This window comes from Durio zibethinus, chromosome 8 (assembly GCF_047325235.1).
Source record: "Durio zibethinus cultivar Kanyao isolate XHJ-2024 chromosome 8, ASM4732523v1, whole genome shotgun sequence".
NCBI classification, from domain to species: Eukaryota; Viridiplantae; Streptophyta; class Magnoliopsida; order Malvales; family Malvaceae; genus Durio; species Durio zibethinus.
Genome location: NC_143169.1, coordinates 21357312 through 21384253, shown reverse-complemented (window position 1 = coordinate 21384253; position 26942 = coordinate 21357312). Strand labels below are relative to the sequence as shown.

Genomic DNA, 26942 nt, shown 5'->3' with positions numbered 1-26942 from the left:
CCAATTGGTTTATTCAAAAATATATATATAGTTTTTGCCACATTCATAAAACTTTATAATCCAAAGTGAAACTAAAAATACCAATAGGAGCTTGTATTATTACTAAAGTGTTAATTTTTTAATTTTAAAATTAAAATAAAATATTATCAAATAATGATATGTGGAATACAAATACATAATTTAGATCCATATAAAAGAACATATTAAATCTTTATTAATACAAATATTATTACTAGAAAACAAAAAGTGTCTATAGCTATTAATATTATGTTGATTAGATTTTTAAAAATTATAAATTTAAAAGATTAAAAATAAATTAAATTTTTTAAAAATATATATTTATACATGTATGTATATATATATACACCATATATTACATTGTAAGAACAAAATTCTCATTCCTCATCTTAATGTGGGGAGAAAAAAACAAAAATGGAAACTAAAAAGTTTTAGAAATAAAATTATTGTGAGACAATAAAATTAAAATAGTTCGATCGATTAAATCATACTACTTTTAACCATAAAATCAAAATAAGGAAAGAGGTTTGACTACTTCCTATAGCGTTTTTATTAATTCATTTTGTCAACGTGTCGAGATCTCTTAACCCCCTATTTATGCCTATGTTAGATCGCAGCCATCCAAAGTTTTCTGAAAAATGAGCCCACTAGCACTTTTGCCTTTTGGCCCATGTATATAAATCGGCAATCTTCAATTGAGCCTAAAACAAGGCCGATGATCAGCCTTCGTCCCACAATAAATGAGAAAAAATGGCATGCAAAAATACTATAGAAAACCTTTCTATTATCTTTGACTTGAACAGTATCTGAAACGGGCACTCTCCGGCTTAGCACTCATGCCTTAGCTACTCTGTCGGTACCTTATAACTTCAACTTCACCACCACCTTCCACAAGGCCCTTGCGCTGTCCAGGCACCTCAGCTTCTCTAGAGGAAAATTTCGAGCTGTTAGCACCGTCACCGAGAGCAAATCCGTGGCCAAGGAGCAGCCTGATGAACCATCCGCAGTTGATCTTGCATTGGTTCATGTAAGTTAAAGATTATAATATATTCGTTATATGCTTAACGCAGTAATGATTAATATGTTACAATGCTCAATATGAAATTTTGCTTATTGGTTTTTTAGTCTATTTTGCTGCCAGATGGTACCCCGGATGTGCATTTTCGTAGGGCTTGTGGTGGGCAGAAACTCAAGGATATAACGCTGGATGATAACATTGAGTTGTATAGACCATATGTAAGTTCATGACTGATATGTAGTAAGTGATTACTACATGTTTTTATGTATATGGCACTGTTAAAAAATGATTTTGTATTGATTTTGATTTTCAGGCTAGACCTCTGCTAACTGTGCAGGTGAATTACCGTGGAACCTATTAATCGTTTTAGAAAGAAAATAAAAAGCGTTTTAGAATATTAATGTGATTGCCATTTCTAGACCCTGTTTCTTTTAAGGAAGATTCTATTTTAAATTATTGTTAAGTGATCTCAGCTTGGATAAGTTAGATAGATAAGCAAAAATTATCTTGTGGATGGATAATAAAATATCAGCTTACTTAGGGATAGATCGTCACTGAGATTGGTTTCAATAATATTAAAAGAAGAGTATTAATGAGATTGAGTAAATAAGATTAAAATTAATGATAAAAATAAATATATATATATATATTTAAATATAAATGTATCGATGATGAAAAGAATTTTTATTTTTATACTAAAACAATCGATTGTCCTATGAGTACAGTAAACTATCCTTGGGTCCAACTGTTCATTGGATCCTTTCTCTTTAATCATTGACTAGAGTGAAACTGAGATAATTGCACCGCGGGATACTGTCCAAATGCATCTCACGGTGCATGATACTTGAAAAGGATTGGATTCTACCGCAACAAATGGACACTATGTTTGGATATATATTAAAAAAAAAAAAAAAAAAAAAAAAAACAAAGGAGATGAAAATTTTTTAAAGAAAAATAAAAGGTACATGCACCTTTTATTTAGATAGTTAAAATTAATAAAAGAAAGAAAAAAAAATTATAATAGCCATTATTTGGATAAATAGAAAAAAAGAAAGGAAATAATTCATTATAATATTTTTTTTCAATTACAATATTTTTTTTATAAAATAACATATAATATACAACTGTATTTTTACACTACCTAGCTTATATAAATAAATCTTTTTAAACAAAATTGAACATATTTAATATGGTAAAATGTATTAACTAGTTATTGATTTATTCTTAATTTTGTATTTAATTCTACTTTTTAATTTATTCTGACAATAATTTGACTTATTTTATTGTTAAGACTTTAAAAATTATAAAATATTTATAAACTGTGATGTTATATAAAATACTCATAAAAAAATTATTTTTGTAGGAAGTGTCAATTATATAATCAAATATAATGTTATAATAAAAATATGGATATAATAGTCTTTTGATAAAAATAAATTTTTTTCAACTTTCTTTTCCTTAGCTTTTCTCCCAAATTGGGTTATTAAAAAAATGATTACAAGGGAAAGCAAAGGTTATTGAGTTTCTACCTCTTTGCTTTCATTTAAATTAAACGTTTATACAAACAAATGAAGGGTTTTTCTATTTCCGTTACTTTCTCTTTTTTTTTTTTTCCTTTTCTTCCCTTCCCCTCAATCTAAACATAGAGTTAGATTCAATGATTGAACAATATGTAGGGGATCATTTTCTCTCCTATCACCTTCAATTGTTTTCACGATATCTCGGTTGTTTTTGCTCAATGGGAATAGTTGCATAACTAAAAAAAATGATAAGCATTCTCGCTAGTTGTAATTCTTTGAAGATCAAAATAGAACCAATATATGTGTTATTGATAAAGAAGTTTTTCCTTCTTATATTCAATTTTATATCTCAATTTTCAACTATATTTCACTTCTTTTGTTAGGTCGTGGAAAGCAAGGAGCTACTTAACCCTCGTATAGATAGAGAAAGAAAAGCTGAAGAGCATATATATATATATAATTATAGCTTATCATAAAAGACTGCCTTTTTCATCAATCTACATTTTCTTGTGCTGACATTATGATTCTGAATTTCTAATGCCTGATAAAAATTGGCCTGTAAATAACCTTATTTTGGTATTGGTTAGAAAAATAAATCCAATTGCTTAAGATTTTTCAAGATAAGAAGTTCTTTTGGTCTTCTCCTCTTGTCATATTTGATTTATACAACCTATGCAACCTCAAATGATGTGAATATGAGATCAGGACTTTCATCAATTTTTAAAAGTAAATATGATAATTTGTGTATTTATTTTTATTTATTTTGTATTTAATAAGTATAAAATATGAAAATTATATAGTATCATAATTTATATTTACATGTTGAATATAAAATATATTTTTTATTTTTTAAATTCACATATGATTTTTATTAAAACTTTAAATAATTGTGAAGATAAATATGAATAGCTAATATTCGTGCTCATGGGTTATTTCTAGAAACCAAAAAACTGAAGACTGGCTTGCGTACAACAATTGGTAAACCGGATTCTAGGGGCCTGGTTTGTAATCTTTCTCTGTTGAGCTTGAAGCAATAAACACAATAACGCATAAACAATATATCACAATAAACTTACAGTAATAGACAACAATCAATAATTAATAATACAGGAAAAATAAAGCACATCAAGATTTACGTAAAAAACCCTTCAGTGTAAAAAAAAAAACCACAAAGCACAGAAAAATCTCTACTATCAATTAATGGATATACAAAGTTATTCTCTAGCTAAAATTAGAGATAATCAACAACTAAAAAGATAATTGAAGAATTTTCACCAAATAGGTGACTCCATAAATATACCTTGGATTTGTTCCTAGAGAGCTTCAAACCTGATTTTCATCGTTCAGAATATAAAACTCTGAATCATAAATTTGTTGATAAAGTTTTAGCTCAATCGGACCATGAATCGACTTCTATTCAACCAATTCTCTCTTCTCTTTTTTTTTTAATTTTTCTAGCTTCTTTTTTCTTTTTTTCTTTTCTTGGTTTGTGACACCACCTTAAAACAACCCCGTCTCTTTTTATTAAGTAGTTAAGGCTCTGTGTAAAAAGAAAGACCAAGGCCCATGGCCTTTGATTGGTCCAAAACCAATTACATAGGGTTGGACCCTATTTTTCTAACAATCTCCTCCTTCAACCCCATTAAGTAAAGATTCATCACCATAGCAGTTTCATTTAGAACTTACCTTAGCCAAGGAACTCATTCTAGCCAAGATAGTGTAGAGCTCAAAGCTTCTCTCTGAAAATAGGGTTGGACCTTATTTTTCTAACAATCTCCTTCTCCAATCCCATTAAGTAGAGATTCATCACCATAGCAGTTTTATTTAGAACTTACCTTAGTCAAGGAACTCATTCTAGCCAAGATAGTGCAGAGCTCAAGCTTCTCTCTGAAAAGTATCTTAGTTAACATATCTGCTACAATCTAATCAGTATGAACTTTCTTCAACAGTATCTGTTGTTCCTTAATCATTGAACGTAACCAATGATATCTAACATTAATGTGCTTTATTTTAGCATGGTACATGATATTTTTAATCAAATTTAAAGTACTCTAGCTATCACAAAATATCATATACTCTTTCTAATTCGACCCCAATTCAAGAAGAAAATATTTCATCCAAAGCATTTTTTTACCTACTTCGATTGTCGCAATATACTCAATCTCTGTAGTTGACAAAGCAACAGACTTTTATAACTTAGACTGTCAAAACATAGCTTCTCCTGCAAAAATGAATAAATACCCAAAATAGATTTTTTACCATTAAGATTACCTACCATGTTAGCATCAGTAAATCCTTCTCGAATTGGTTGTGAAATTTCATAACTAAAGCACATTTTTAAAGTGCCCCTCAAATATTTAAAAATATATTTCACTGCTTTCTAGTAAACTTTTTTTGGATTAAAAAGATATCTGCTCACTACATCAACTGTATGAGCAATGTCAGGCCATGTACAAATCATAAGATACATTAAAGAATCGACTATAAAAAAATAAGGAATACTAAACATAGCTAATTGTTCTTTCTTAGACACCGGACAAGATTTCTTACTCAGATGAAAATTATTGACAAGTGGACTGTTAACTGATTTAGCATGTTGTATGTTGAATCTACTAAGTACTCATTCAACATATTTTTTCTGTGACAACTATAGCTTTCTAGCTCTTTCACCCCGGATAATGTCCATATTGAGAATTTGCTCTACTAAACCTAAATCTTTCATGTCAAAAGACTTAGACAATTGTTCTTTCAACCTGTAAACTATTCCAGCATCTTGTCTCATAATTAACATATCATCAATATATAATAAAATAATAATGAAGTTACCATCAAAAACTTTTTTTATATACACACAAGGATCTGCTACCGTTTTTTTATAACTATGGCTCACCATAAAAGAATCAAACTTTTTATACCATTGTTGCGGAGCTTATTTCAAGCCATATAAGCTTTTTTTTCAATTTACGAACTAAGTACTCTTTCTCTTTCACTTCAAAACCCTCAGGCTGATTCATATAAATATCTTCATGCAAGTCACCATGCAAGAATACAGTCTTGACATCAAGTTGCATCAAGTTGCTTAAGCTCAAGATTTAAACTAGCTACTAATCTCAGTACTACTCGAATGGAACTCATCTTCACAATTGGAGAAAAAATCTCATCAAAATCGATGCCTGGTATTTGAAAAAAAATTTTCACCATCAATCGAGCTTTGTATCTCACTAGCTTGTCACTATTCTTTTTCAACTTGAACACCTATTTATTTTTCAATGGCCTCTTCTTTTTTGAAAGTTTAACAAGATTATAAGTATTATTTTTTCGTAATGACTCTATCTCTTCTTTCATTATTTTTAATCAGTGCTCTCTATCCGAAGTAGTTTGTACATCTTAGTAGTTTTTTGGCTTCCCCTCATTAGTAACTAAAATAAAATCTAAACTTGGATACCTGGTAGATGGCCTGTATTTTTTAGTAGATCTCTTAGGCTAAAACTCTATACTACCTAATGTCGAAGGTAGCTCCCACTGCTCAACACTTTTAGGTAAAGAGGATTGCTCCCTCTATTTAAAATTGATTGCATCTGACTCATCACTAACTATGGTTGACTCATTCATAACCTCAAATTCTATTTTTTGCTCATTTTCACCATTTGTGACTTTTTCCTATGAAACCCCTATCGATGTTGAAACATTATACTCAACAGTAATCCGTGTAGTTTTTTCATTTTTTTTAAGGTGTATTATGATTTTTTTTATGAAAGATCACATATCTACTTTTGACTATCTTTTTTTCACTGAATCTCATACCATGTAGCCAAATTTTTTATCACCATATCCTATAAATACATACTATGTGTCTTTACTGTCAAGCTTTGACCTTTGCTCTTTCAGCATATGTATGAATGTTTTACACCCGAAAACTTTCAAATAAGAGTATGAAGCATATTTTCTTATCCATATTCTTTCTAGAATGTCAAAGCCCAAAGAAACTGATGGTGATCTATTAAGTAAATAACAAGCTATATTGACTGCTTCACCCTAAAATGATTTTGGTAATTTTACTATCCTTAACATACATCTGACTTTTTTCATAATGGTGTAGTTCATCCTTTCAGCTACACCATTATGCTACGATATTTTAGATTCTATCATCTCATACTCGATCCCAGGCTTTGAATAGTACTCTTTAAAATCTTTGGATGTATATTTTCTATCATTATCAATTTGAATACACTTCAAGGGTAACCATATCATTTTCACTATGACATGAAATTTTTAAAAATACTGCAATACTTAACTTTTTATTTTTTAACATATACACTCAAGTCTTATGTAAAGCATCATCAATAAAAGTAACAAAATACTTACTACCACCTAATGACTCAACCTTAATGGGACCACATACGTTAGAATAAATCAATTCCAATCTATTTTCTTTTCTCTAAGAACTCTTACAAAAAAAAAAACTCTACGATGCTTACCAAACAAACAATGATTATATGAATCGAGAGACATACCTTTGGTCAAGGGAATGAGAGACTACCTTGTCAAAACATGTAACCCCTTCTCACTCATATGTGCTAGCCTCTTGTGTCACAAGTTTACTGAAGCATTTTTCTCAATGGTATTTATTTGGTTTGCATTTAATTGCATCCATATCTTATACATTATAAAACATAATTTTTCTCTTATAACTATTATAGATCCTTTGACAAGCTTTTACTACTTATTCTTTTGTTAACTCTCATATCCTTCCTTATCAAGGACATTAATAACAAGTTCATTCTCACATTCGGATTATGTATGACATCCCTCAAAGTTAACATGTAGCCTATACTAGTTTATACAACAATATCACTAATCCCAACAATCTGTGACATATTTTTGTTTCTTATCTTGGTGCAACCAAAGTCTCCTGCTTTTTAAGTTGTAAACAATTTTCTCTTAGGAACACAATGATATGCTGTTACTATGTCAACTATCCACTCAATGTCAAGATCAACAATATAATTACAATCACCATGTGTACAAATTAAAGTAATTGAATCACTATCTGAATTCACTACTACAATATTACCATCATTCGAACTTTACCTTTCTCATCTTTTCGCTCTTACTTTAAGATTTTATAGTGTCATTTTATATGATCTATTTTATCATAATAAAAACACTTCACTTTATCTTTAGACTTGGATCTATGTTTAGACTTATTATAGCCTTTTGAGTTTTGACCTTTGTTGATGTTTTTATCTTTATTTTTTGTGACCAGTGCTTGATTCCCAGGGTATACATCTTTTCACCTTGTTTCTTCTTTAAGCATACTATCTTTTATCATCTCTAATGTCACTTTGTAATCAGAAGCTAAATTAAGAACAGTCACAACTAAAGTATTCTAACTATCTGACAATAAACTCAAAAGAAATAATGCCTTCATTTCATTATTCATCTCAAGCTCTATAGTAGTTATCCGATTAAATATATCTTAAAAATCACTCAAGTATTTTGTAATAGATCATCCATCCCTGTACTGTAAAGTTATAAGCTTTTTAACAAGCATAACTTTATTCATACCTATTTTTCTCTTATACAATGTTGTTAATTTTTTTCAAACAATGTAAGCATCTGTCTCCTACGCTACATGATGAAACACACTGATATCAACCTATTTTTTGATTGTAGCCAGCATATTTCTATCTAACTTCTTTCAGTTTTCATCTTTTATATCTATTGGTTTAGTCAAATCATCTAATATCGACTCATATAAATTTTTACAGTATAATAATCTTTCATCATAAGCTTTCAAATTGAATAATTTGATGCTATCAATTTTATCATAGAACCTATATTACCTTTCATGATTTCAAATAGAATTTACTTCTGTCTTAGGTTGTTTTTGTATCGATGTCTCAAAATAACCTTCATTCTAATATCAATTATTGGTTCTGAAGCAATAAATATAACAATGCAAAAGCAATATATCGTAATAAACCTACAGTAATAGGCAACAATCAACAATAAACAACGTAAGAAAAATAAAGCACACTAAGATTTACATGAAAAATCTTCCAGTGTAAAAGAAAAAACTATAGACCATAAAAAAAAACCTTCACTATCAAATAATGAATATACAAAGTTATTCTCTAGCTAAAACTAGAGTTAATCAACAACTGGAGAGACAATTAGAGAAATCTCACTAAATAGGTGACTCAACAAATACACATTGGATTTGTTCACAGAGAGCTTCAAACTCAATCTTCACTGTTTAAAATATAGAATTCCGAATCATAAATCTGCTAACAAAGTTTTAGCTCAATTAGACTACAGATCGACTTCTATTCAACTAACTCTCCCTTTTCTATTTTTTCTCTATTTTTTTGGTTTTTTTTTCTTTTTTTTTTCTTGGTTTGCGACATCACCTTAAAATAGCCCAACCTCTTTATATTAAATAGCTAGGGCTTTATGTAAAAAGAAAAACCAAAGCCCATAGCCTTTGATTGATCCAAAACCAATTACATGGGGCTGAACCCCATTTTCCTAACATTTTCAACCTTTTTATTTCAAAATATTAGAACAAGAAAAATGTGTCAATAAAATGATTGGGATGAAATTGATTTATCTTTTTGTTTCTTATCCAATGCAACCAGTGATTCAACAACTACCTGAATGGAAAGCACATTAATGGACTTATGAAAAAATGGAGATGAGATCTAAAATTATGAAAATTTTTCTTACTATGAAATTATGATGATATATGATTTAAAATTAAGGTTAAGTCATTGTAAAAATTGTTAGTAGTTTAGAATGTGATGTATTCCACATTAGATAGAAAATTTTAATTTTTGATAAATAAAATTAATTTTTGCATTAATTTTATTCATATTTTAATTAATTGTGTTTGATCAGAAACAATTATTATATGACAAATAATCATAACTATTTAAATATAAATAAATTATTATTCATAAAAGTCATGATTATATAAAAAGTCACAACCACTTGAGTAAAAATTTATGTTTGTTTATTCATTAAAAACAGATTTTTCAATAGAACCATTTTTACTACTTTTGATTTGGAGAATTTTAAGGTTTTATTTTATCCTATAGGTATAATTGCCTATAATTAAAAAAATGTTATTCATACCTCAAAATCAAATTTGTTTTCTATTATTTCTATTCTTTTATTTATTTTTCTAACAATTTAAAGACAATTATAAAGAAATTTTATATTTCATATTTATGAAGATACAAGAAAAATAAATTAAGAAATGCATTGATGAAATATGAATTCTTGAAACAATTATGGACAAAGAGAAATAATTCTCTATCACAATGTCATAAAGTTTTTCTTTAATTTTTATTCAAAATTAATATACAATTTATTTTATGCACTATTGGTGGCAAGAAAATTGACCAAATGCAGTAGATATATATATATATATATATATGAGTATATGGTCGAAATGCTATTTCTAATTATTGGGAACAATGCCATAATTTTTTGCATATGGATTGAAATTGGCCTATCAATTGAGTTTAATAAATTGAAAACCTAATGTATATAAATGTCACAATGGGGAATAGTGTAAAAACAAAAAGAAAGAGTTAAAATTGGTACATGTTTTTCATGAAAACATAATTATATATGCATGAAAATCATCATTGCTTTCAGATTGGATAATAAGCCAAAACCAGGTTTATGCATGAACTTATAATGTGATTCATTGAGATTGGATTAGAATAGCCATTAGTCGGAATGGGCTCTGTATATATAATAAACAAAATGGATTTAAATATAATAAATGATCTCTTTTGTTCAATGTTAATGAGAATTTGGGGGAAAAATGGGTTTTGAGGAAATTGAGATCAATGATTGGGATTTTTATTCACGATAGAAGTTAACAGAAGCGGGCTAGAAATGGAGTGTCTCAATAAATTTACTTTTAATTATTTGTGGTTAATTAATACACATTAATTAAATGCTTATTTCTTATTTTATTTTTTATGCTTATATTGTTTAGTCATGCTTATATTAACATGCTTTGAGTTAAATGAAATATTTACATAGTGGAGAATTTGATTAATTAAGTTTTATACTTATTATAAATACAATTTGCTAATAACATGCATTTATTATTTGTTCAAAAAGCATGTCTGAAATTTTAGTTCTTGAATAAGTGTAACTTTATGTTTACTCTAGTAATTGTTAAATAAAAGAATTACGAAAATATGATTAAATTTATTAAAACCACGAGATAATGTTTTAGTAGGTAAAAGCTAGAGAAATAAAAATATATATTTACTATTTTAATATTTTGCTCATATGAGAGTTATTTAGAGTATAATTATATACTTTATAGTTTGGGTAATAAGTGTTTGCATTATTAATATAATGATTATGACCATGTATATATCCAAAGTAAAATGCACTTATATTTAATATATCCACCATGCGTATACCATTTGTAAGAGATCTCTAAGGGAGATACTATGAAATTATAATAGAAATATGTATAAAAGGGTCATGTTCAATTGTGGTGCCATGAGAACCTTGGCAATGTCAAGAATATAAAGTATATATCCATTTTTATATGTATATGTATATCAGCTAAAAGTGAATATTGAGTTTTTCAAGTCTTTTAATTTAATGAATGAACAAAAATCACTCGATGATGTTAAATTCATGTGTTCCATGGTTTATTTCATGGCTTGAATACATATTTTGTGAAATTTTGCATATATGGTAATGAATTGAAACATCCATGAGCCTAGAATTGGACATGGAGAACATATGCATGGTTTGCCACATATATATATATATATATATGTTTTTTTTTTTTTTTAATTTGAACTGGAATTATCAATTCATTTAATTAACATTCATATTGGCATACGGCAATCCAGATTAATCATTTCTGTTGCCAGAGACTGGCAATTTGTACTTCTTCTTGCATTGTTTTACATCCGCTAATAATATCATAAAATTCGTTCTCGATACTCCTCTTCCTCCTCGTATTCTTCCTCATCTGCAGTTGCATCCTGGTACTGCTGATACTCTGACACCAGATCGTTCATGTTGCTTTCAGCCTCGATGAATTCCATCTCATCCATACCTTCACCTTTGTACCAATGCAAGAAAGCCTTTCTCCTAAACTTAGCTATGGACTGCTCGCTCACACGCCTAAACATTTCTTGAATTGAAATCGAGTTCCCAATGAATGTTTGCTGCCATTCTCAAGCCATTTAGTCGGATATCACAGAGTCGATTTGACATAAAGTAGGATGAATTCCTGTTCTGGACATTGAGCATCTGCTCATCCACCTCCTTTGTGCTCATTTTGCTTCTGAACATAGCTAAGGCTGTAAGGTACCTTCCATGGCGCGGATCAGCTGCACACATCATGTTCTTGGCTTCCCACATTTGCTGAGTGAGCTCAGGCACGGTTAAGGCTCTGTACTGCTGGGATCCACGAGAGGCAAGAGGTGCAAAACCAACCATGAAGAAGTGAAGCCTAGGGAAAGGAATGAGATTCACAGCAAGCTTCCTAAGATCAGAGTTTCAGATGGTTTGCCATACATTAAGAAAATGAAAATGAATGACTATTTGAATGGAAACTCAAATTATCTTATTATTAGCATATATGGCATCTATATGCATAACATAAACAAAAGTGTATAAGTCTCTGTGGTACACGAGTTTTTATAATTTCATGGTAAGGGTATCGATGAGAGCTTATATACGCACCATTAACATATGGACTTAATAATGATGATGGCTTTCAATAACCTTAATCCTTGAAATTGATCACTAAATGAGCTATATCCATGGAGAAAGAGGTAGGACTCTTAAATGAATAGTGCTTTTGATAAGTTTGAAAATTATTTATTTCTATATAATATACAAATAATTTTTCTCAATTGTCTTTGCATAAAAAATGATATTTATTTAATGTTATTTGATAATAATCATGACTGGTATGAAGGATTTACATCTTATAATTTTATTAAAAGTTTTGAGATAAAGTGAAAGTATAAAATTATATTCACTTTGGAAGCCATGAGTGATTCAAAGATTTTGTAAATTAAAAAAAAAAAACTAAATAGCAAGATAAATGCTATTTGACTCGTTTGGGTGATGGACATGATTTTGCTAATGATAAAATTATGGTTAATAATGTTCATGATAAAATAAAATTCATAAGTTTTCATGATTTGGTATGAAAGTCTCAAAAAGAGACTTCAGAAAGCATAAGTTTACTAAAATTAAAAAAAAAAATTTGAGAGTGAATATATTTGACATCATTCTTATTGATGTATACTCTCATATTGAATTTAAATAAAGGTTTTAGAACTTTTATGAAAAAAAAAATTTAAGATATAAAATATTTGGCCTTTTACTAAAAAAAAAGAAAAATTATTAGTGAAAAGATAAATGAAATGGTAACTTGATTAAGTATATATGATATTTGATAATTGAATGGAATATTCTTCAATAAAAGAATGTATATTTGCACATGGTGAAAATGATAAGAATCAAAAGAAATAAAACTCACTATCATAGTGTTATAAGATTTTAAGTATAATTTTACAAGCAAATTATACAAGTTAATTAAATTTAATACACTTATTAAAGTAAAATCATAAAAAAGTCCTTAAAAATCTTAAAATGACTAAAATGACTTGGTTTTGTTCATTGAGTTTATCCAATTGTACTAGAATTATGATTGTATTAAAGATGTATAAAAGTATGAAAATAGAATGGTTGAAATTTATGAGTATAAAGTTGTGATCACAACTAATACCAATTATTTTTTGAAATTATAAGAATGAGACAACAATATCTAGAGCATATAAATAATATGCAAAATAAAAAATTTGGACATATTAGCCTATGAAGTAAATATATTAAAGATTCAATCTCAAATGGAGGTAATTATCATAAAAGAAAATCGAATTTCAAGATATTTAGTTAGTAGTACTATAAGTAGAATGGATTTAAACCTTTGCTATTAGACATCAATAACGAGAACTCAATTTTAAATTAGTAACCTCTAATTATTAAGTTTAATAGGTAAAAACAAGTTATTATTATGTATCTGTTAAATACTAATAAAATTTATTCAAAATTTAAAAACTAATGTGATCCATTACGTAGGGAGCATAAGTTTTTGTACTTTTAATGAAGTTTACTATTTAAATATCCAGAGTAATAGAGACATAATGGAAACTTTACCTATATAAATATAAAAGTAGTGCCACTTCACTAAGAAGAATTAAAAGCTCTCTTGTAAATATTTATGAATAGGATAAGCACATTATCATAATAATACTAAAGTAGTTATAAACCTTTGATAAAAAAAAAATAAATATTATGTGTGTTATAATTTCAATTTCAACATTAAGAGTTGAGGTTTAATCTGCAGACATTATCAATTTCGTTAAAATTTTAAGATATATATGCTAATCGAAGGTTTAATTCAAGAAATACCTTCTATATTCATAATATTTATTTGTGTAAAATATTAAAAATTAAGCACCAATATTTCAAATTAATGGGGGATTGTTAATTGTTTAGAATGTGGTATATCTCATATTTGATAGAAATATTTAATTCTTGATGAATAAATTTAATTTTTATATTAATTTTATTTATATTTTAAGTAATTATATTTTAATAGAAATAATTATTATATGACAAATGGTTAAACTATTTAAATATAAATAGATTATTATTCATAAAAATTATGATTATACAAAAACTCATAACCATTTGAATAGAAGTTTTTGTTTATTCATTTATTATAAATAAATATTTTAGTATAATCATTTTCATTACTTCTTATTTGAAGAATTTTAAAGTTTTATTATATCCTATAAATATAATTTCCTTTAATAAAGTGATCTTCATATTTCAAACCTAAACTTTTTTTTATTATTTCTATTTCTTATTTATTTTTCTAAAAAAATTACTTGAAGAATATTGAACCAAAAGCATTGTCTCTAAACTTTCCTGGTTGATATTGCAATAGGGAATCTTATTACTAATTAATTTGTCTATAATAGTGTTTGGTGACACTGTTTTTTCCTTTTCTTTTTTTTTTTCTTTTGTGGTTTAGGGTGACACTAGATCTTGACAATTTTAAATTGAAGCTTGGAAAAAAATATATTTTGTGTTATACATGTTGATAAATTTTTATCATAATAATTTTTATATTTTATATATATGTTAAACTCGATATTCCTTTGAGGCCCACAGTTAGTATACATTGGTTCAATTATTGCATGCATAGGATCATAAAATAAGCACAGTAAAGCAGACGACAAATTTGTAAAAGAAAGTGGCTGCGCATCACCAACCTCATCCATTTCCACAAAGCAACGATTGACAACAACAAACTTTACAACAATAACCAAAAAAAAAAAAAAAAGAAAGGAAAATGAAGCTAAAAAGAAAGGAGCAAAAACAGCTATCCCTTCTTTTATTGCACTGACCAATGGATTGAAAGAGCAGAGCAATTGAACTAAGCTTAGAAGTCACTGGATAACGGTGCATGTTCAGATTGCATGAACACATTTCCATAGATAAGTCCAGCCAGGCCACCACCAATTAGTGGCCCAACCCAGTAGATCCAGTTGTCGTGGAAGTCTCCGCTGGCGACAGCTGGCCCGAAGGACCGGGCTGGGTTCATGGATCCACCAGAGAATGGTCCAGCAGCCAAGATGTTGGCTCCAACAATGAAACCAATGGCAATGGGTGCAATGGTGCCAAGTGAACCCTTCTTAGGGTCAGCTGCGGTTGCATAGACAGTGTAAACCAAAGCAAATGTGATGATGATCTCCATCACTACTCCTTGAATAGCTCCAACTCCAGCTGCAACACTGTGGGTGGGAATTCTCTGCAAAAAGAAGTAAAAACTAAAAAAATTACGTATGCAGTTTCCTAGATAGTCGAAACAAAAATTTCAATGGCCAATTACAGATTAATTTTCTAATTAAACAAGGCAAATAAATTTATGTACGAAATAATATTTGTGCTTGTATATTCAATTTAAGTATACCAAGCCTCCAGTGACAGCCTTGAGCAAGAAGCAAGCAACAATGGATCCAAGAAGTTGGGCAATCCAGTAAAAGATGCCAGTGAGGATGGTGATCTGACCACCCAGAGCCAAACCAAAGGTGACTGCTGGGTTGACATGGCCGCCGGAGATGTTGGCACCAATGGCAACAGCAACAAAGAGAGCAAAACCATGGCAAATAGCAATTGCTACTAGCCCATCAGGATCAAGGGCCGCATCTGATGTCAACTTGTCTGCACAAAAAATGAAACGAAAGAAAAAGGGTCATACCAGCAAGAACTATTTGCCCTATATAATAATATTACACATGCTTCTGTTTTTGTCATAGCAAATTATAAACGACTTGTTTATATTTTATATGTCTTTCCAAATAGCAGCCTAAGTTACTATAATGCTTAGTTGCATTCACAACTCTGCAGCAGCCTTTTAAGACTTAAAGAGAGTGCGTGAAGGGAACTAACTATAAGCTATGGCAGAGCCAACGCCAGCAAAAACAAAGAGCAAGGTTGAGATAAACTCAGCAAGATATGCCTTCAGAGAGCCTAAACTGAAGGAGTCATCGAAGCGGCCAAAGGCGATTCCAGCCATCTTTGGAAGAAAAGAGAGCTTGCTCTTTGAAGATGGAGGGTGATGAAGAAGACTAGGCTTGAGAGAATGTTCCAGATGAAGCCCAAACGTCTTTTTGTTGGTCACATATAAATACTACGAGAAAACATAGAGAAATAATGTCTTACGGATATATTTTAGTATATTAAATTATGATAAGATAAAATAAAATAATATTATAAATAATATTATTTTATTTTATATTTGATATATATAAAAATTAAAGTAGAATAATTTATTTATTAATTAAAATTATTTTTATTTAAAATTTATATAATTTAAATTATTGATATAATTTTTAAAATTATAATATAATGAGATGTATTATTAATCTCATGAATTAAAATTAAAGTTTTTCATTTTAAGATAATTAAATTATTCTATATTAAAAGAATAATTAATTTTATTTATAAGCTTATTTTGTATATACAAATCAAATATATAAAATAATTATTTTTTATTATATTTATTATTTTATACATAAAATATTATTTAAATTATATTAAACAAATTTATTAATATATAATTTAATTTAATTAATTTATACAATAAAATCTAGTAAATCTTGAATTTAAACTTAAATTTTTCTTTTTTTTTTACTTTTATATTACGATATCAAGAAAAAAAAATATTAAACGGGATCACGAGATTCATAACGTTTTGTGTTATTACACAGTAAGTGTATTTTTTTCATGTAGGGAATAAAAATCATGTAAAGGGAAATAAGGGAAGTGTAGAAGCATATCCAAAGACCCATGCATATCCAATCAGGTTGTTTTCGCTTCTGTCATAGCTATCATTAACATGCTTTAATAGAAATGTCGGGAAGCTCATCAATGATTCTTCCCATGTGAGTTGTGACCCATCACCTCTCCCGTTAGCTTGTGCGTGTTTGAGAGTTTGATAAATGACAAAGAAAAGAACGGTGATCAGGTCATGACTTGGTTTTGGGCCACTCAATGCACCGACCATGTTCATTGAATGAGGTCGCGGGGCCGTGCCATTTCGAAAATGGGTGGACAAGATTAATTAGTGTTATCATAAAGAGAAGATAGCATTTTGTATTGTATATACAGATATTTGAGATGGATAGGGAGGAATCTTGAGCAATTTTTTTATTTACTAGCCAAAATTTTCCAAAAGGAGACGGGGTTTAATTTAATAGTATCTGGATTGAGTTTTCTTTTTTCTCATTAAAGGTGGGATTCTTGTGATTTTTTTTGTCCTCCTTGGGCAGGGAAAGGGCAGGGGTAAAAATAGCTCTAAGCATTCTCTACGAAATGTTAATAATTCTTACCCTCAAACGTCATAATTTATATATTTACATCGAATTTATATTATATTTAATGTATGTAAAATATATCATTTACAAAATATATTTTTTATATTTTTATTAAATTCATATCAATTTTTATTAAAATTTTAAAATCATATTTTTTTCTTATTATTTTTATATTTTATTATTGTATCATATTTAAACATATCAAATTTACAGCTATTGTCATTCATAAATCATTGCCTGGTAACAAAATTGAATATCCAAACGTTAGTTAAAATCCCATGATTCGAGACCAAGAAAAAATAAAAGAAAGATTTAAAACATAAAGTTACCCACCCACTCGGCTAATCTCAAGAAGTTCAGATTTCCCATTCATTTTGTGTGGAATCCTATTTTTCTTTGCATCAAAAACAATTACATTTGAAAATAACATCAGTACCCAAAAATGTTTGTTGAAGAGCTGCATCTCAGAATTGAGCTGATGATTTCCGAAAGTTTGGTTAACATCGCTTTACGCAACTCAAAGCCCCAGCTCTAGACCTTTCAATGATTCATCCAGGACGAAAATCTTTCCTTTGTAGAATTGTGATGCCAACAAAACTCATTAATGTAGCATAGGCTGCAATCAGAATTTAAGTCATTTTTAAGGTGCATTTGCTTGGACCGACATTTTAAGTTGGTGTGGCATTACAGATCATGCCATACTTTCTTGGTTTGAGAGTGACTGCTAATGCAGCATTTTGCCGTATTTCCTTGGCTGTGGGACCAGAAAATGAAGAATGCCTAGTCACTCAATAAAGACAATTTAATTCCCATACATAATGATTCAGCATTTCAGCTGGCCTGAGTTCTCCACTTGAGTATATACGAACTTGGTATTTCTTCCATTTCTTGTAACAACAGCTTTGCTATGAAGAGAAACCTTACAATGATTCAATGGTCCACAGCATAGATTGCAATCGAATAGGCAAATGCGTGTGTTTATACAGGTGCGCACGTGTGTATGCATGTGTCTAGTTTCTGTGATGCGAACGTGGAGAATATCTCTATCCCTATCAACAGGAGGAAAGGAGCCCCAAACCAAGGCAGTCCCCACCCTCTCGGCATTTCTAAATTAAATGGCTTCAATCGCCCCGGGTTACTGTCAAACGAATAGGGCCTGCTTGTCAAATTCAAAATTCTTTGGACCCCTGGAACAATTCTTAACACCCTTCTAAAGGGCTGACAATGAGGGAATTGTCTGAAACAAGAAAATCTTGATATAATTTATGATCTACTATTTGTGCAAAGAAATTATGGAAAAGTATAATCCGGAAGCTTAAGCATAAAGAATTCCATGAAATATCCTGAACTGTATGGCTCAGCTGGATGATCCTGGCCTCAAGTGTTCAGTATCATAGAATTTAAATCCTTCTATAATTTATCAAATACACAAAACAAAGCAAGCCATGCAACATGACGTTTTACTATCGATACTTTGCCACAAGTTAAAAGGCTTGTTCATTGTATTCCTTTCATTTATTATTTTTAAAAAGGGAATCAGTCAACTTGCATGTTTTCAGGAAAAGGTATTGAAGCACAAGAATGATAATAACCATTCTCATCATACTTAAACCTTTGTGAAAGATGAGCTTCACGAATGAGATACTCGCCCCATTCCTCAGATCCAAACTGCTCAAAAATGCCTCGTGCATTGAAGGAATCAAACTGTCTCCACCTTCTCCTGAACAGTTATAGCACAAATGTTAGCCAGGCAGAAAATAATAAAGAATAAAGAAAACAATCACAGGGAAGGAGCAACACATGAAGGTTGTACAGCTCCAGAATTTAGAAAAAATAAAATAAAAGACAAATAAGGAAATAGGTGGCACCTTTCCCTATGCCTTACGTTCATCACGGTGGCATGCAACTGAAATTTAACAACAGAAGATACCATCAATATTCTTGAGACCAAAAGGAAAGATGAAAATGAACTAAAAGAACATCTAAAATGCTTCACATCAGGCCCAAAAGAATATCTAGTTCTGGATATGATTCTTTCCGCTTTTCCTCTTATTTCCTTCCATCACAATAGTCTAAATAGGTTTGCAGGCAACCAGTTGTCCGTCGGTCTTTTACTTACGAGTCTCAAGCTTTACATACTGCTGAATGGTCAAGGATTTTCCTCTTTTTTTTTTTTTTGGGGGGGGGGGGGTTAGAGGAAATGGAAGCAGAAATATTGCAATGGAAGGTTATGCTTTTGAGGATAAATTGTCACTCACAGTTGAAAGAAAACATTGCTCTTTATGATTTAGAGGATCCTTGCTTGAGGGAAAACCATCAGAAAGGCATGTCAACTAGAACCATAAAGTAGCCATTTACTAACTTCGAGGGTATGGAGGAGGGGTATAGATGAGATGCTATGGTCCCCGCCATGTTGGAAGAGTTTGAGAATACTGGTTTGCAGCTTTCCTGAGGTCCATCCATGGTGATATGCACCTTTTAACTAGGTACATTCTGCAGGAGCTTTTCTAGAGTGAAGTACGTTACATATACCAAGGCCACATGACAAATCCAATTTCTATTCATTCATATCTTAGGCTTTACCGTACATAGGTGTAATTAAATATATTTGCTAGTTTCCTCACTTTTACAGATGATCCAAGAGTCTGTTTGGATTGCATCTCACCCTCAGTGGTGGTGAGATTGCAATGCAAATACCAGCTTTTGCAGCCAAATGGAAGCATGGTGCATTTAAAAATTGGTCAGCCATTAACTGGCCATTTTTGGTTCAGTTGGTGACCTAGTGAGGTTTTTTTACTTTTCTGGTTTTATCCTTTAAGTTTGATTATTATACCAATATATAAAAAAAAATTATTATTTAATACTAATAAATAATTTTATATAATAAATAAATTTTATAAATGTCAATTAATTTAAAATTTTTATCATATACAACTTTTAGTTTAATGTCTTTAATAGTCATTTTTTTCATTTCATTGCTACCGCTATTTTTGCATCTAAACACATTTCATTATTTATTTTAATCTCACTGCTATAGTAACAAATCTCACCTCCACCACTATTTTTAATCTCACTGGAGCCAATCTTATCACACATCCAAATGGAGCCCAAGTAAATAAGCCTCAAGCGAAAATGTAGAAGGAAATGAAGAGAGCGTAGAGATGTTAACTCTAGGTTTAAAGGTAAGAGTCAAATCTGTTTAACCGATGGATTACAACAAACAAATAGGCCATACTTTGTTCCGAGAATAAGCATCATTGAAAAATACAGACTTTGTAAAGGGGCAACGAGGGTGAATAAGTTGAAACAAAAATTTAACAGTGGAGGACAAAAGAACAAAACACAGAAGATCAAAAGTCTTACCTTTAATTCATGTTTAGCATCTTTGTCCATAACAAGCCCAGCCTCCACAAAAGCATCGGTAATAACTTCTAAGTAATGTTAAGGAATTCAAAAGAGAATATTCACACAACAGAAAAAACTTTAAGCTCAACAAAAGCAGGGACCATATTCTATTTTCAAGTGCAAAAACAAAAGAAAAAATTTATACTATGAACTAGGAAAATAGGATACGACAGGCTCGTAAAAGTCGATTTTCACTGCCTATTTCTTCCACAGGAGCATAGATGACTCGGGCTTTGGTCAAAGAGCCTTTCATTAAATCCTGCATGGACAGAGATTGGAACCTCAAGAAGTGTGTGCACACGTGTGTCTTTTACAATGACCCTAAACATAATGCAAAATAAATGAAAGCAGCCCCCTCCATCCCCCAGTCTAATCTCATTAAAACTATTTGTAATTAGTTAACCAAGTTGAAGAAAAGACCATAAACTAGAGCCCAGCACTAACAAAAGTGAAAAATGCGGAAGACCCGATTAGCTTGTTGAAAACTTTGCAACCAAACATTCCATTTGCTGCATCTCACTCTCTCTCTCTCTCTCTCTCTCTCTAACAAATGCTGAGGAGTTGAACCTTGAACCTCAACCCTCTATCCAAGCGACAACCACAAAGCCAAGCCCGATTTGTTACTCTCAGAGGTTAGATAATAACTTCAACAAATTGTGTGCAATTAATTAAACCCAATCATGCTTTTCACTACATTAAAGGAAATTTATGAAAGAGTCAATGCTCTCCGACCTAGCAGAATAATGGCTAGAACAGTATTAGCATTTGCAGCGGAACCCCATTCACAAGTTAAAACCACATATTAAGTAAGCCAGTGTCAGAACATCTGGGCTACGATAAACTTACCAGACCCTTAAGTCTTACAAACAGAGGTCGATTATCCAATGCATCCATCACTTTTGAGGAGATACTCTGGGTGGAAAAACAAAACATTATACATTAAGCAGTGCCAGAACCAGCCAACAGCCAACTGATGATATGATTCAAGAGAATTTACATGCAATACTTCAGCTGCTAAATTAACTCGTTCTTTGTTCCACAACTTCAACATGAGCACCGTCAAGTGAAATGTTTCAGGTTTAATAAATATGGACTTCTCAATTCTCAAGTCTGTCAAGTGCAACATACATAAGCAAGGTTTGTTAAAGCAAAAGGAAGAGAAAAATGGTAAGAAAGAGAAGAGTTTTTATTTGAAAAAAAGAAATACAAGCAAAGGAGCATCAGCAAATTCAAAAGAAGCTATCAGATGATAATACACTTTCAAAGGTGGGACACATAATAGCTGTGTAATTTAACTACATGATAGGATTCAATAAAAGATTAATACCCTTTACACCTCGTAATTACATGACATGGCATTGTAACTTAATAAAAAAACAATACTTTTAGCAGTTGCATGTGAAAACCCGAAAGCAGAATGTTATTCAGTGAATGTGGTTTACAACCCCCAAAGTCTTGGGGATTCCTTTTGCAGAGGGAGATTATTTAGTCACACTCAACACAAAATGCAACGATTCCCAAGCTTACCCAAACATGAAAAACTTTGCAAATGGGGAAACTTTTAGAGTCCAGGAAATTTTGTAAAGTGACAAGCATTCAACATTTGAAGTCTTAAATCTGTGCAAATGCTTGGAATGACCAAAAAGGAAGGGTTAACTTAAATTTTGGAAAAAAGGGAAAATAAGTATTTATGTGTCTCCATGTGTGTGCCTATATGCAAGTATATCAAGCTACACATATAGAATTCTGAGATCTCTAAATTGAAAGTTTTAAAAGCAAGCAAAGCAACAAAGAACCAGATAAAGAACCAGATAGTTCACTTGCCTGATAAATTAGAAGACTTTGATTCTTCAGGGTCTTTAGGTGCATAACTAACAAGAGGTATGCCATTTACATCCACCTTAACACTTTTCTTGTCATCAGCAACTTTAAGTTCAACTGCAATGTCAGATCCTTTACCTAACTGCTGCTCCTGAGCATCATCTTCAGACAGATCTCCATCTGAGTTGCCTTCCAGATTGTCATCTACACAAGCGTCACTAATTCCCAATATGGAGTTCTGAAAGTTGACAAGCTTGCCAACCAACTCAGGATGTATAGCCAATGGAAGAGATACAAAGTGAGAGTAATCAAAACTTGGAGTCTTAACTGCCTGTAATATGGAAACCAACCCCACCCCACGCCCACCCCCCCCCCCCCCCCCCAACCCAAAAAAAAAAAAAAATGGAAAACAGATAAGTGAAAATCCAAAGAGGGAAAAAGGTAATTCAAGAATTTTAAAAGCAGATCAAAGGGAAAATGTGGGGGAAAAAAGAGTACATTCAACAAACACAGTTAAAAAAGAGAATGGAATTGAAAAGTAGACAATACAAATAAAAAACAAAACAACTATTAAAACAGGACCCAAAATAAATAAATAAAAACTTTATAAAACAACTAAAACAAAGATAGGAAACAGAAATAGAAAAATGGAAAACTTTTAGCTCATGTAGGCTAGTTAAAATAAGAATTCATGCCATGACAAGTCTTTCTTTTCCTGCTTCTACATACGATGACCCCATTTAAACTCTATTTGAAATTCAACCAATATTTCATTAACAACACTATATTTTTCTTGACCAAGAGTCATTGTGTGAACAAGAATTCATAAACAATATATTAATCATCAGAAACATTTCTCATGCATTCTGATCAAATATTTTAACAATAGCATTATAAAAAAAGAGGAAAGCAGATGACTAACCTCATCAATTATACGTTGTATCTCTTTTGAAGCTTTAGTTACACCATCAGCTGAAGTGCCTTCAATGACTGCAAGCAATAACTATTCAGGGCAAATAAACCACTGAAATTAATTTCATTGTTCACATATTTCATATGTTAAGAACCATTCAACCTATCGTCTTAAGCTGTAGCTGAGGGTTTAAGAATAATTTTTATTCAACAACAACCCCACTCCCCCATAGACAAGACTATTGGGCTGAAAGTGTGGATGACACACCGGCCCACCACATGCCATATTCTGAATATAGTTTTCAACAGAATAGTGTTGATTTGAATTCTGGACCAAGCTGTTAGGTGAAGGTTCAAGAATAGTTTTTTTGCACCAACATCATAAAATGACTAAATTCTTCAATACTAGATAAGTATGACATCGGTGATACACAACATTCCATGAATGCAACCAAAAAAAGTTTCTAGAGGATAAAAAAATCTTACTAATAGAATCTTCCTGCTTAGATGATGGAAGAATAATCTGAACCCCTGTCTCCTTTTCAATCTTTTCCTTTGTAGATCCTCTGCATAGGATATAATAAAATTAAAAAAATAAAAATGAAACTAAAGATTTGAGATGTTTAGATGCTGAGCTTCATACCTTTTTCCTATAAAAAATCGAATTACAGATGCACCAACCTGCATATCAAGCACAAAAAACAAACAGGAAATTGAAGCTTCTATGGAAGGAAATGTCAAATGCTAGAGTAGATACCAACATCATGTGTGAAGAGAAAGCTGAAGTGGGCACCATAGATAGAATAAAAGAAGCTGTAGTAGCCTGTTTTGCATCATTCCTAAAAGAAAGTCCTACTGTAGAATCATTTCATCCAGTGCCAAAATCTATAGCAATTCAGCTGGGAAAGTGATGAATTCTAGCTAAACTGTCCTACCTACGCCCCCTTTTTCTTTTTGTTGAGCTCTTATAGTTAAAGTCCATTCCACAACAAAGCTCATCAACAGCAACATGTAACAGAAAGGAAAGAGAAATGTTCATAGGATCAACAATTAAAATTTACCTCAACTGAAAGTGAGTGCTTTGCAGCTGAAAGCACTGGCTCATCTTTTAATGCTTCAATATCATCCTCCAAGGCCTTAGAACTGACAGTTGCATCTGTAACTTCAGCCACCGCCTCATTCACTTCTTGCATTTGACATCCAGTTTCTGACTCAAACATTACATCCTTTATCACAGGCTCTGCAAATTAACATAAAAGACTTCACAGGCAACATAAAATATGACTTGCACCAACAAAAGACCCAACTATCAAGCCAATCTACTGCAAACTAGTATAATGCTCCCAATTGTTAGATACTTAGATTGTAAAAACTATATGCAGCAATCCAAGTAGCAAAAAAGGTGAAAGTTTTTAAATCTTTATTATATCAGGAAAGTGATTTGAAATTTACCTCAACTGAAGCATTAGAAATATTTTATAATGTTATTCAAGCCAACAAACAAAAGCATGATTACATCATTGAAAAAGAACCATGGAAGAAGATTAAAGCCTAACCTTAAGTCATATTGAGAAAATAGGAAGGCCTTCTTCCAAAAAAGAAGATGAAAGAGAAGAACATTATGTAGTTTCACAAACAAAACATACCATCAACAGAACTAGCTTGAGTACATACTGGCCTCCATACAGGAGTACCTATCTTTCCTTTCTTCTTGTCCATGGCACCCGGCTTATCTTTTGCGCCACTTATCCTCAAATCAAGGCTCAAACTATGATAAGAACAGCAACCCTGAAAATGAGTTGGTATTAAATTAATGAACCTGATCACAACTTTGTAAAATTTCATTTCTCTCCACCTCTAGCAAATCTCTGGTCTATGACTATTCAAATTTAGCAACATTTAGGGTGAAAGAAAAGAATATATCCAGATACCATTTTCTTATTCTATAGCATTAGAAAACCACAATGGCATAATGCAAATTAGATCATTAATTTCAGGAAAAAAAATCAGTATCATATGTTTAAAATTGTTTACTTTTTCAAATTCAATAGGGCCCTATATGGTCCCTATAAGTACTTTCAAGTTTCAACCCAATGACCAAGCATAGACTTTCTCGGTAAACCAAAAGCTTAATATTTCTTTCAACACTGTAAATGACTTCATAATCTTTAACAGATAGAACACCAAAGACCAACCTAAAATGTCAAAGAACTGGATGAACTCCCAAAGTCATTATTTTGAATGAACACTCCATCTAGGCTCCTGACACTGTTTAAATCTTAGAAAATATAAGAAATATAACATAAAGTTTCTTCGTTACTTTATTGTTACTTTAAAAAAAGCACAAACTGTTTTGTTTTCTCTCAAAAGACGCCTATACAAATGAAACCACAAAGGCAAACCATCATAATAAATTACACCAGCTGAAGTAAACATACTGGCAATGTAGAAAAATCAAAAGGGTAGTATTCAGTTTAAACGCTTGCCCAATAAGGTGTCTCACTTAAGTTGATTGCACTTCTTCACATAAATGTTACAACAATTTAAAAACCAATGCTTAAAGGGAAAAAAATATATTTGAAATCATGGTAATTTTAAAACAAATTCTTTAAGATCAGAACCTGAAAGTAACTAACCGGCTTCGGTTTGACAAAAGCATTTGTGAAATTCAACAAACGATCAACTCTGCAGAGATAATAACACTAAAATTGACATATTATTTCAAAAAAAAAAAAAAACGCATCGTTTAGTTCATTGATGTTTCCCTTAAATCGTTTAAACCTAATTACAATGCCCAATAGACTAAAACATAAAACTGCTTTAATTGAAATAAAAGAAAAATGTAAGATTTCAATCCAACCTTTGCAAGATGAAAAACCCAATTCCATTTTTTAATTTTATTTTGAAAAGAAACCTAATATAAACAACTTCACTGTGAAAGTTACCTCCTTTTTCGTGTTTGAAGAAAGGGTTTTATTTCTTGTTTTGCAAAGTTTTATTTTTCTTTTATTCATAGTTTCTATTAGTTTCTCAGTAACCAAACAGAGGATTATGTAAAAGAAGCGTACCTGAAGGGAGACCTGCAAGCTAACATTCGTATTTTTCTACTTCTTACTCTGAACTAAAACAAGTTGGATTTTTCCTTTTTTTATCCTTTGCTTTTTCTGTTCCACACGTGTGATTTCTTTTCTTTTTTTTGGTAAAAAAGGTGTTAATGGAAAATATACAGGAAAAAATCTGAAAAAAAAAAAGAAAAAAAAAACTCATAGGTTTTTTTTTTTTAGTTTTTTT

The 26942-nt window shown here is 30.7% G+C and overlaps 3 protein-coding genes and 1 pseudogene across 10 annotated transcripts; 1 reads left to right on the top strand and 3 right to left on the bottom strand.

The window, feature by feature from the left end:
- Window positions 1-656: 656 nt before the first annotated feature.
- LOC149517615 (photosynthetic NDH subunit of subcomplex B 3, chloroplastic-like) lies at window positions 657-1397 on the top strand. The gene is made up of 4 exons (XM_089765085.1): window positions 657-690; window positions 822-1045; window positions 1144-1254; window positions 1350-1397. The coding sequence occupies exons 1-4, from the start codon at window positions 657-659 to the stop codon at window positions 1395-1397; spliced, it is 417 nt and encodes a 138-aa protein (XP_089621211.1).
- Window positions 1398-11399: 10002 nt separating this feature from the next.
- On the bottom strand, window positions 11400-12231 carry LOC111278421 (tubulin beta-6 chain pseudogene; annotated as a pseudogene).
- A 2643-nt stretch (window positions 12232-14874) lies between these two features.
- On the bottom strand, window positions 14875-16297 carry LOC111278560 (aquaporin TIP2-1). Its single transcript, XM_022865162.2, has 3 exons — window positions 16087-16297; window positions 15608-15858; window positions 14875-15445 (listed from the first exon to the last, which is right to left on the bottom strand). Exons 1-3 carry the CDS (start codon window positions 16211-16213, stop codon window positions 15077-15079), a joined length of 747 nt encoding a protein of 248 aa, XP_022720897.1. The 5' UTR covers window positions 16214-16297; the 3' UTR covers window positions 14875-15076.
- A 2506-nt stretch (window positions 16298-18803) lies between these two features.
- On the bottom strand, window positions 18804-26769 carry LOC111278942 (Putative eukaryotic LigT). Of its 8 annotated transcripts, none has more exons than XM_022865714.2 (14): window positions 26597-26769; window positions 26273-26336; window positions 25298-25439; window positions 24713-24891; window positions 24295-24332; window positions 24138-24217; window positions 23662-23729; window positions 22743-23070; window positions 21916-22028; window positions 21765-21830; window positions 21087-21177; window positions 20877-20944; window positions 19382-19419; window positions 18804-19233 (listed from the first exon to the last, which is right to left on the bottom strand). In XM_022865714.2, exons 3-14 carry the CDS (start codon window positions 25368-25370, stop codon window positions 19050-19052), a joined length of 1326 nt encoding a protein of 441 aa, XP_022721449.1. In that variant the 5' UTR covers window positions 25371-25439; window positions 26273-26336; window positions 26597-26769; the 3' UTR covers window positions 18804-19049. The 8 variants fall into 8 exon arrangements, with proteins under 8 accessions (XP_022721449.1, XP_089620805.1, XP_022721447.1 ...); XM_089764679.1 differs by having other exon boundaries at window positions 26288-26336; XM_022865712.2 differs by lacking the exon at window positions 26273-26336 and adding an exon at window positions 25847-25919.
- Between the last annotated feature and the right edge of the window lie 173 nt (window positions 26770-26942).